This window comes from Tauraco erythrolophus, chromosome Z (genome assembly GCF_009769465.1).
Source record: "Tauraco erythrolophus isolate bTauEry1 chromosome Z, bTauEry1.pri, whole genome shotgun sequence".
Classification (NCBI taxonomy): Eukaryota; Metazoa; Chordata; class Aves; order Musophagiformes; family Musophagidae; genus Tauraco; species Tauraco erythrolophus.
This window is the reverse complement of record NC_141496.1, coordinates 33,791,214-33,802,678: the sequence shown is the minus strand read 5'-3', so window position 1 is coordinate 33,802,678 and position 11,465 is coordinate 33,791,214. Positions and strand designations below refer to the sequence as shown.

The window sequence follows — 11,465 nt, the reverse complement described above, 5'->3', positions numbered from 1 at the left end:
CACCTCTTCCTTATCCCCAGATACAGCCGTGGCACCCGCAGGCGATTAAAGCAGTAGCCAGCCGGCTGCCAAAGATGTGAAGCTACCGCGTGGTTTTAATCACACAGAGCATCAGGAGAACCGCTTCCTCCTGTTTCTTTGCTTGATCCAAGACCCAGTTAGCAGGACCAGATTTGAGAATACAACAATAATCAGTTCACCAAGTTTAAAGAGCAAAAAATGTCAACAGCGCGTCCCTACTAGGTACTTTCTCCTTCCCTCGCGGCGTGGCTGGCGCGGTCGCAACAGGTGACGCGTGGCGGTTGTCCCAGGTGGTGCACGCAGTCAGCGCCGGCGCCCCACACTCCGGCGTCAGTGGCGGTCGTAGGCGGCGGCGGCCGCCGGTGGAGCGGCCCCGCGGGCTGCAGCGCTGTAGTAGTATGGGGAGCCTGCAAGAGAAGAGGAGACCGTGAGGAAGACAAAGGTGGAGAGGTGCCAGTGCACGGTGAGCCGAGACAGGCAGCAGAGAGCTCTCCAGCCTGAGCCCCGGCTCGTGGCAGTAAGGGCCATGTAATGAGAACAAAAATCACAGCCACGCGTTCCGCGTGAGAACGGTGCTACCATTGCTTTGCGTTTCTGCTGGCAGCAGGGTACCTGGTTCCCTTCCTCCACTCCAGATGTTAGTCTCATTTACTTCACCAAAAAGGTGAATTGCTTTTTAGAATGGAAGGCCAAAATGCTCCAGCCCCAAGACACTACCACGCTCTTCATTTCCCTGATTTATCTTTCCCCTCCTTTTGGGAGGAGGAGGTTGAACCCCAAAGCATTCAACGTATTTCACTCAACTCAACAACAATTCCCCTTTTTCTCAAACTACTTCTATCAGCAAATAACCCCCTGGATTCTGTTTAGCTCTGGCAGTGACCTTGTCGCTCCAGAAAGAAACACCAAGTTTGTGCTACCAGATCTGCTTCGGGATTGCGACACCATGCCAGCCTCTGCCTGGCCAGTGAAAGTCCTTTGGCATCCAGTACATTTGCTGAAGGGAGAAATTGTCTCAAAAAATATTGGTAACTGTCTCTCTCACTTGCTAACAGATTTGAACTCAGAAAGTAGTTTACAACTGCCTCCAGCAAATAATGCCTGAAGTATTCGATATTCCATATCACGGCTTCTGAAATGGACACTTAAGCCTCCAACCGATCAAACCGTTGCTCTGTATTTCGACTGAGTACATGCGTTACACACTTGAACGAACTTTGCAGGCGAGGCTTAAAGCTCCACAGACTGATGAAAACCAAGGCACTCATCTACCAAGACAAGGCCTCAAAAATAATTGGCAATGACTCTTCTGCCTTGCATGGCTAAGCGCTGGTAGATCAAGTGATCACCAAAGGATCACCTGGAACCTGGACATGTGCTTGGATGAGGAACAGTCTTTGACTTCAGAAGTATCCAGAGAGATATCAGTCTGACCAGACAGCACCAGCTACTCAATACCTTCCAAATGCACTGGAGAGGAAACCAATTCTGATTCAGTGTAAGAAAAGAATTTGGCAGAATTTTTTCAAGGTGCTACTTGTTTTGTCTCCAAGTTTCACATGCAGGAGTGTCATGGTTTGATGTAGGGGGGTTCTGGTGGCAGGAGAGGGGATTTGCTCCCTGTGACTTCCCTGGTTTTGGAGTCGGCTTAGACCCTGTTGTGGCCACCAGATCGAACTCCCGTCCCCCTCGGGGTTGAGCCAATCGATGCCTCTGCGAATTGCCCTATTTAAGTCCAGACAAAGGAACCGGAAAAGGTGCTTTGCCCAGGAGTGGGGAGAGATGGGAGGAGGGCACTGCCCCTGCTCCCTGGCTCCCGGCCAGGCGGCTGCCTGCACCGGGCCCATGCCACCCACTGAGGATGGCAGCGGCGGAATCGCCGGGGGAACTTGGGGAGTGCCCCGTTCCTGGGGTGCCTGCTGGGCCGAGTTCACCCAGACAGGACTAAGATCTGAGAGAAACAGCCACACAGACACCAGGTCAGTGCAGACGGAGCAGGAGGAGGTGTGCCGGAGCTGAGTTTCCCCTGCAACTGGTGGTGAGATGGCAGATGGCCCCCCTGCAGCCAGGACAGACTTGGTGGAGCAGCGACCCATGCACAGCCCGTGGAGAAGCCACGTCGGAGAAGAGATGCCTGGGCCTGAGGACGGTCGTGGAGAATGGGACACACGACAAGGTAGAGAGGCATCTAGAGTCCGTGGGACGACCCACGCTGGAGCGAGGGGCAACAGCTCCCTAAGAATCCGAGATTGTGGTAAAGCCCGCACTGGAGCAATCCCATGGGGAAGGATTGCATCCTGCAGGTAGGACTCACTCTGGAGAAGTCTCTGGATTTTTCCTCGTGGGTAGGGGATCCACTGGAGCAAGGGAAAAAGGGTATAAGGACTCCTCCTCCTTTAAGCGGCAGTAACAACATGGGATGAACTGACCTGCACTCCCCCATTCCCTGTCCTCCTGCACCACTGGGGGAGGAGGCAGAGCTGGGAAGAAAAGGAAAGGCAGGAGGGGGACAGGAAGGTGTTGTTTTTAAGATCTGGCTTTGTTTCTTTTTATCCTCTCAAGTAACTGGTTTTCTTTGTCTTTATCCTTTTAAGTAACTCTTAATAAATTGCTTTGCTTTAAGTAAACTGAGTTGGTTTTGCTCCTTCTCTGTTCTTGTCTCGACCTTCAGTCCTTTCATTTTTCTTTTCTCCTCTCCACTTCACTGGGGAAGGAGTGAGAGAGCGGCTGTGTGGAGTTTAGTTGCCGGATTGGCCTAAACCACGACAATGAGATGCAAGACATGCTGCAGTGTGAAGAAGCCCCTTGGAAGGACTTACACTGGGACATGTGTGTCCGAGACCCCCAGGCAGGTCTGGACAAGCAACAAAGAGCCAATGTGAGGCACAGCTCTGGAGCAGGCTGGGCTGTAGGGTCAGATCTCACGAGCGACCCCCTACAAGAGCTGCCACCCATCCTGAACTCCCTGCCTTTAACGGCCTGGGGACAGTGGCCTTGCAGACGCGGTCAAGGGTCTTCATGACCAGGGATGTGACTTGGCCACTCCTGCTGCCCGGGAGCCCTTGGGGATCATCTCGTGCTGCGGGACAGGCAGGGTCTCCAGGTAAAGCATCTCGCAGGCCCGCCAAGAGCCAGGGGGAACTGCTGTCCTCACCCACCGCAGCACCAGGAGGTCGACAGGGAGCAGCAGGGAACGTGCCCAGCTCCCAGGCGTGACCACCAGCGGAGGTCCCAGTCCCTGCCAGCACCAGCACTGGCCATGGCAGCTCAGCTCAGGCAAAGAGGTGCAAAATCCAGGGAAGGGATCCAGCGGCACCGAACAATTTCACTCTGACCCACAGAGCAACACATGGGTCCCACTGGAGCCCAACACAGCGCTTCTCAACGTTTTGGGGTAAAGGGGATCTTTTTGGGGTCAGGGCCTTCTCTTTCCCCCTCCCTCTTCCTCTTCTGCTGTTCTGATTCAGTGCAGCTACGAAAGCCCAATATTCCTGTCATGCTTCTCAAAGGCCTTATGCTTCTCCCAAGTTTGACTTTTGTAGTTTGTCTTTCAGCAGCAAAATCAAAAAAGCTTGTATTTAAAGTGAAAAATGAAAACATCACATCACAAAGCAATCACTCTTCCTCCCTGTCACCATGCCCCCATCCAGAACAGACTTGTCCGTCCTTCTGTCGTTTTTCCTTTCTAATTCATACTACCATCAATTTATTTCTTGACACAGTCATTTCTGACGCCTACTTGTTCTCTAATCTTTTCACAGAAACCCACAGGAGAACTGAATCTAATCCTAATTGACCAGCTCCAAGCACTGCCCTTGCATGACACCATGCCAGCACCGGCAGCCGCGGCACCACAATGGTGCAGGCAAACCCTCTCAGCCAGCGCGCAGGGACCATGTCTGGGCACGATCGGGGATGCTGTGTCGAACCAAACTTGTGGTGAGCAGCGTCAAGCCAAACGCAACGGGTAAAAATGGTGAAGAAGTTATTGCAACACGCCAGCATGAAACTGAATTGTTTTTCTTCATTAGACTGCGTTGCTGTTATCCGCTCCCAGCGCGCACACGTGTTGAGCTGACTCTACATTGGCACGTGCCAGGATGCGCCAACGGTGACGGATCGAACCCCGGGCATCCACGTGCTCGCTTCTCGTGCGCTTGTGCGTGCGCCTCCATGCACATCCCTGCACTGTGGCGCTTCCAGGTCTTTAGCATCACAGTGAGGAGAAAAGAAAAAAGATGGCCCTTTCTCCACCTCCTCTTCTGGCTTTGAGACAGGGACACCTGCTACAGCCACCGAGCCAGATGCCACACGAGCAGCCGGGGTTTGCGTCCTCTTCTCGGCACATCCCTCTGGAAACTTGGGGTCCGTCCTCATTCTGGCCATAGTCGGGGTGGGACTGAGCCATCCCATGCAGCAAAGGCTGTCGTGCCCCTGCCGCAGAGGTGGGCACAGGTGCCACCAGGGCCGACGATGGGGCGGGAGCACAGCTGACACTGCAGAGCTGCAGCAGGTAAATGACTTCTTCTTCTGCCCCTGCTTCCGTGGACCACTCTGGAGGACTGCAGTTTGGCTCTCTCCCCTTCCACAGGAGCTATGGGGCACGGCGTCGAGGACTGCCCCGGAGAGAAGGGAGCACGGTCCCCTGTTTGCGTCAGTCCCCACACCGGCTGGGGCAGATGAAGGTGGGTCGCCCGGCGCAGAGGAGCGCGGAGCAGCAGAGCCAGGGCAGAGCAGGCGCAGGGGCGATGGCAGCAGACGGTGCTCTGCTGGGGACAGACCAAGAGCGTGGTCCTGCCTTCCCATGGAGACACCAGCTTAAACCTCTCACTGCTGCTCCACGTTCAGGGTACAACAACCAGGGACTAACGACCAAAGCCTTTTCATCGTTCTCATCTTTCTCTGTTCTTATTCTCTTTATTCCCCCCAAAAAACATTTTTCAACCCAAGTATCCTTTCTTCCTGCCCCTTGTGAATCACAGCATCTCTCCTTTTAGTTCCTCTTTCACAGGTCTCAGCCTGGTGTGATTGCTGCAGTGCAATTCTTCCTTGCCAGCACAGGGAATTAATTGAACGTAGGTGCTGTTAAGTGCTTACAGTATTACACTTTCATCTCGGTGAAGGGAGCGGGACTTAGTAAAATAAACTGTGTCAATCTATGTACCAGTCCTGATTAATTTTGTCAAGGTTTCTGCTTTGAGGCTGATACTGCCAGAGCTTGCTCTCAGGAGGGAATTACTAAATGCGCTCACGTATACTCCTGAGAAGAGTGGAAGCATCCTGGATATAGTTTAAATTAACCTCCTCTCCACTGCGGGTGCTCAGGCTTGTCACACAGAGCCTTCTCGGCGTGCAAGGAGACTTGGAGCAGGATTTTAAGGCTCTGCCACAGATTCCTATTTGTCCTGCACTACTGGCGGGGTTAGTGGGCACCTAGGGAGAAGGGAGTGCTGCATCAGGCTCCCGGGAGAAAGGCAATGCTGTGAGATCTCTGCAGGGCACAAGAGCTGTGTCCGACCTGCAGCATGCAGCCAAACACAGAGACGTTCTCGCTCGGGTCCTACAGCTGTACCTGGACCTTGCGGTGTCTCCTGGAGCACCAGCTCACTGGCTTTGCCCTCCAGCAGTATGTCCATGGGCTGGGCCTCCCCACCTTGGCGCTGAGTCACAGACCTTTGCAATGCCCCGCGTGGTAATGATGACTTCTAACAAATGCCTTTCCAAACCGATCAGTTTTGCTTTTGGTGCTTTTCTGGCAGAGAGGCCAGAAAAGGGAATGCCAAGGCTGAGCTCACCGAGACCTCACTGCCCAGCTCCCACGTGGCATCCACGGGGCACACAAGAAGCATGGGGGGGTACGGGCTACACCAGCTCTCAACCAGCTCAGCAATTCCTGCGGCAATGACAGAAATGGAGCAGAACAGGTATTTTAAAACTACCAGTGGTCAGACAAGGGGATTCCCCCTCCAGGAAACACCAGCACTCCTGGTTTTCAGAATGGTAAGCTCATCATTAGGAGCTGCTGCACAACGAAAATTTTGTTTTCTTTTTGATGCATCAAAACTTCTAGTCTCTAAACTCCAAATCAGTGTCTTTGCACACTTAAAGCAATATAACATTATCTGTGCAGTGACTGATCTGTGTTTACTGAATCATAAGGTTTTGGAAACATCAGAACTAAGTATTTCAAAGAGGATAAAAACAAGGAAGTCAAGATTATGCATTTTAAGAACTCCTGCCAGCAAAAAATGCCAGTGTTGTTGTTATTATTCTGTGAAACATTTCCATTTCAGTAAAGCTACAGTTTCTGAAGGAAAATAGTAGCATCCAAATCCTTTTGCCCTTGCCCCATTTAAACTCGTTTTCACAGCATGCTGCTGAGTAAACACCACTGTAGAAACCCTCACCAGTCCGAGACATGAGCCTTGCCAGGGAGACCATCCCATCCTTTCAGCTGGCATGCCTTCCACACAGTCAAAGATGAGATGGAATTTGCCCCAAAAGGTATCATCCGAAAAGGAAATGAGAAAAGGAGCAAGAACAGGGAAAAAAGGGAATGGCGCAGACAGAAGGTGTCCTGGCAGCAAGCGTCTGGCTCCTGACCAGCCTCTGTGTTAAAGTCTTCTCCTGACCCAGACCTGCCCATTTCCACCAGCTTCAGGGCACCACGGGGATGAACCCTGCCCTGCACCCTGGCCATCACGCTCAGAGCTTATACGAGCCCGTCATCTCAAATGAAGAGTCAAGCAGGTTGTGGGCACAACCCATTGCTGCTGCAGCCGAAGGGTCACTGCGCATCCCTTTGGGGCAGCACGGAGCTCCAGGACGGCTCCTGGATGGCTTCAGCCCGGCTCTGGTATGGCTCCAGTGCAGATCTGGTGCGGCTCCAGTGCTCATGTCCTCTCCCACGGAGGTATGCACCCACCGGCAGGAGCATGACGGACAGCCCAGGAGCCTCACCAAAAGCCCTCTCTCCTCGTGGAAGGGCAGAGTTGGAGCTGCGTTTCCTTTATTTTTAATATCATGCCTGCTTCTTTACTGGTTTGCAAGCACAATTGAAAAAGCCACCCAAAACCTGTCTTCCCAGGCCTGTCCACACAGCAGGGCTTTGCTAAAGCAGCTCTTCTGCTTCCAAAGGAGCTGTAAAATCAGAAATGAAGAAAGTGCTGCGCACGCTCTTCCTCCTGGCTAAAGCCTCTTCCCTGCATGGCCAAGCCAAAATCCCGCAGGCACTGCCAGCTGTGGCCATGGAAACTGCGGGTTTAAGCACAGGGACTCCCCCGGCTTTGTGCAGCTATGCCCATCCATATTAGCTGGAGATTTGCCTGCTGATTTATGATGGAAACGCTAACAAACCCTTAAATGTGGCACGGCAAATAGCAGCATTATACCAGCACCATGGCATGAGAGGCAGAGGCTGTCTATTGCTCCCCAAGGATTTGTTTAAGGACAAGAACCATGATGAATACAGCCTGGGTGGCTCAATTACATGGGGACTCAATTACTTAAAACAAAGAAACTAGATGAAAAAAGTATGACAAAAATTCAAAATTATTTCGCTGCTGGAGGTCACATATAACAGCCCTGTCATCCATAAATCTGGAAATCTCTAAGGCATGCTACTCCCGTGTTGAGAGATGACAATTAATTGGTATTTTACTTACCTCATCCATGCAAATTATGCAGGGAAAAATTCTAATTACTGCATGCTACATGTATATAAGGTCAAAGTGGGCCAGCTTTTGACAGTGGTGTAAAATGGATTATGTTTATCCTTCACATGAGGGCCATGATCCTGCATGAGCCACGGGGCTTCTGCCCCCCACTGCTTGCAGGGACTGTGCCGGCATCAGCAAGGCTGCATGGGCACAGTGGTCCCTTGCAGAGGAGAGATGGACAGGCAAACACACAACTGGGGCAAACGCAACGTGAGGCTGGGGAGAAATGCAAAGTGCTTGAACGAGCAAGAAATGACAGCATGGGGAGTGATGGGGCTCGCATTCGGCCGTAAGCAACCCAGCACCCCAAGTTCTGTCTGAACAGGATTCCTTACTCTCAAAAAAATGGAGATCCTGCTTTCTGGCAACACCCCATATCCCCAGAAGGATTTTATGGGGCAGAAATGGGAAGACGAGAGGTTTAGGCAGAGTCTTCTTGCTGGCAAAGGGAACCAAGAGCATTTCTGCACCTTGGTGCAGATCCGCAGTCCCGGACGGGGGCCGAGCATGGGGACTCAGGACCACACCAGGACATGCGTCCTGCCCACCCCAGCCGCTGGGCTGTGTCATAAACAAGACACAGCTTGCACCAAGCCCCCAGGGCTGGGACAGCAACTTACCCAGGAGTCCAGGGTTGGGAAACCTCCAGGAGTCATTGTACGTCGAGTATTGAGGGTGGCTGTACGGGCTCCCAGAAAATTCACTCCCTAAGTTAAAGAGAAAAAGACAAAACAAAAGATCATTTGATTTGAGGCCGCAGTGACCGTTGCAGGGAAAGGTGCTCCTCCGTGCGTGCTGTGCTCCAGTGACGGCCTTAGGGAAGGGCTGCTGTCCACCCTCTGCAAGGGAGGGCAATACGGGTGAGTGGATTACCAAACAAACGGGTGCAGCCGTCTTTTGCGCATCCTTTTTGTGCTGCAGCCCAGGCCTGCTGAGCCGGTGGGATTTTCTCAGGCAGCCCATGCTGCAGGAGCAAGACAGCGAGGAGGGACGGAGAGGACTCTGGGACACACTGGCAGGGCTGGACCTTGCCTCTGCAGCCCTGCAGCACTCCGGGCAAGAAGCACAAGACAAGGACAGGGCTGCTTAGACAGATTCTCTGCTGGCAGGAGAAGATGAACCAGTAAATCTTCTAGATACCAGGTATCATTCCAGGCTCTCCAGGAGAACATGGTCCTGGTCCCAGGCATCTGTCCGTCGCTGCAACCCAAGGAGAGGGACTGCTCTCATCAGTTTCAGATGGCTTTGAAGCCCTCCAGACAAAGGTACAAAGAAGGCTCAAAGAGTTATTGCTATTTATCTCCTCACCAGCTCCCGCTCTCCCCATCTGTTTGTTCTCTTCACATGTCACTTCCCGTTTCATACTTCAGCTGCAGGCTCTTCAGGACAGAGCCTTGCACCATGGGGCTCCGACCCCAGCAGAGCACTCGGCTCTACCATCACACAAATACCAACATGGCTGCCGATTTATTAGGAAATTTTCCATAAATTACAGTTTCCCACTCTCCTCCTCCCTTTCTTCCTCCTCTTCTCCTACAGGCTGAGAGAGTTGGGTTGTTCAGCCTGGAGAAGAGAAGGCTCCAGGGAGACCTTCTAGCAGCCTTCCAGTACCTAAAGGGGCTACAAGAAAGCTGGAGAGGGGCTTTGGACAAGGACGTGTAGTGACAGGACAAGGGGCAATGGCTTTAAACTGAAAGAGGGGAGATTTCAGTGAGATTTAAGGAAGACATTTTTTACAAATGAGGATGGTGAAACAACGGAACAGGTTGCCCAGAGGAGCTGGGGCTGCCCCATCCCTGGAAGTGTTCAAGGCCAGGTTGGATGAGGCTTTGAGCAATCTGGTGTAGTGAAGGGTGCCCCTGCACATGGCAAGGGGATTGGAACTAGATGATCTTGAAGGTGCCTTCTAACCCAAACTGTTCTATGATTCTATGATTCCATGATTCTCCCTCTCCCATATGCAGACATATGCACGCACAACACAGCACAGCAGGAGAAGGAGTAGGTTTCCTATAGCAAGAGGAGAGGGCTGCCAGGATGCAGCAGAAGACACTGTGACCTCCCCCTGTTCTGGTCCTCGGCACTGGCGTAGCCCCATCCCGTGCCCAGGGGCTGCCTTTACCCCCACCGCCACGTCTCCACTTCCCTGGGCTCAGCACCCCCAGCCAGCACAACCTACAGACCCACCCTGGGGACCGCATCTGAGTCACTGGGCCCAGGAGTGGCCTTGCTCAGGACATGGTTTAGGCAAGCTGCTGACCCGCTGGCCCCTGGGGTGAGGGAACAATGCTCTGGTGACTGGTGGGGCCGTGCTGCCTGTCACGGTGGGCTCTCAGCTCAGCGGTGCTGGGCTGCGACAGCTGCGCTGTCCACCTGCAACAGCGTGTTCTGCCTATACAGAAGTAACACACGTTGGCATCAAAATATAGGGTCAGGTCCCTACCCCAGGGCAGCTTGGTCTCCACATGATGCCACTTCAGTGAAAACAAGCCGCCTCTCAGCCTATGACACCGGACGCCCGTAAACACGTCATTGTGCTGACGGCAAAAGCTGCCCATTGCTGGTTTGCTCCAGGCGATCTTTGTTAACAATCCTGCTCTGTTTCCCTGAGCCCTTCACACCTGTAGACCGTCACCCACGAGCCTCGACCTGCTCTCTCCCTCCAACCCAGTGTCCATAGGCAGGGCAACCAGATGAGATCCGAAGCCAGCAGCAGCAAGTGCTTGCATGCCCAGCACGTGTTGCTGTTCTGGCCACGTTTGTACACAAGCTCAGAGAAGTTTTTTGTTACCGCTTCTAAGGAATGGCATCAGTTCACCCTGAGCCATGGGAAACAGAGCCGTTTCCAATCTATTCTTCCTGGTGAAGTACATCGTACCTACATTTCCTCTCTGCTCCCTGTCCTGGATGACAGACGACTTCAGAACCTGGAGGTCACCCCCCGTCACAGTGCCCACTCTAAAAGAGTGAGCCGTGGTGGAGACAGCAAAGCCAGACCAGGTGTCAAGAGCCACTCGAGGTACCAGAGCCACTGGCAAAGGCATCTCCATTGCCTTCCGCCAGCCAGGAAGCAAGCTCCCTCCAGCAGGACACTGCAGGTGCTCCTCAGTCCCTTCTCCTGCCTCCCCGCTGCTGCAGCTGGGGCTGTCTGCTTGGTTGGCGCCCACCCTTCTCGACCCCCGTTCCCAAATCCCCTCAGCTCGCAGCAAGTCTCTGACCCACCAAGCCCGCAAAGCACGTGGGCAGCAAACTGGCTCGTAACATTCCATGCATGATATGATCTTTCCCAGTCCTTGCAGGCTCATGGCCAGGTCCTCCTTCCAGAGTGTGCTGCACAAAAATCCCTCCACCTTGTGGGTGTCTCTGCTACAAGGAGGGGCTCACATGCTACCTATCCCAACGGTTCCATCTCTTCCTTTCCACAGGGCAGCAAGGAATGCCAAGATTTAGCCCTCTTTTAGGCACACAAAACAGTTGTGCTGCCTGACCAACATGACACGCCTAAGCCGATGGGACAGAGTCCTGCTGCTGCGTCCTCCCCAGGAGCTGTGGGGTGCACAGATGGAGGGACAGGGCAGACAGGACAGACTCTGATCCCTGCTTCAGATCACTCACACAGGGTGTGGAGCGGAGCCTGCCCAGCTCCTCCGCACACTGGTGGCACCCCAGGCTCTGACCAAAGCTCGTGGTGAGCTGCCGCACCCCAGCGAGAGCTGTGCCCCGAGA

General features: G+C 53.3%; 1 protein-coding gene across 7 annotated transcripts in view; it reads right to left on the bottom strand.

Annotated features, from left to right (window-relative positions):
* Positions 1–351: 351 nt before the first annotated feature.
* The window catches only part of PAX5 (paired box 5), a 144,197-nt gene continuing 133,083 nt past the window's right edge, over positions 352–11,465 (bottom strand). For all 7 annotated transcript variants that reach the window (XM_086628767.1, XM_086628768.1, XM_086628771.1 and 4 more), the window contains 2 exons: positions 8,360–8,446; positions 352–428 (listed from right to left, as the gene is read on the bottom strand). In XM_086628767.1, the coding sequence (XP_086484893.1) occupies positions 352–428; positions 8,360–8,446 (164 nt within the window). The remainder of the gene's footprint in view (positions 429–8,359; positions 8,447–11,465) is intronic.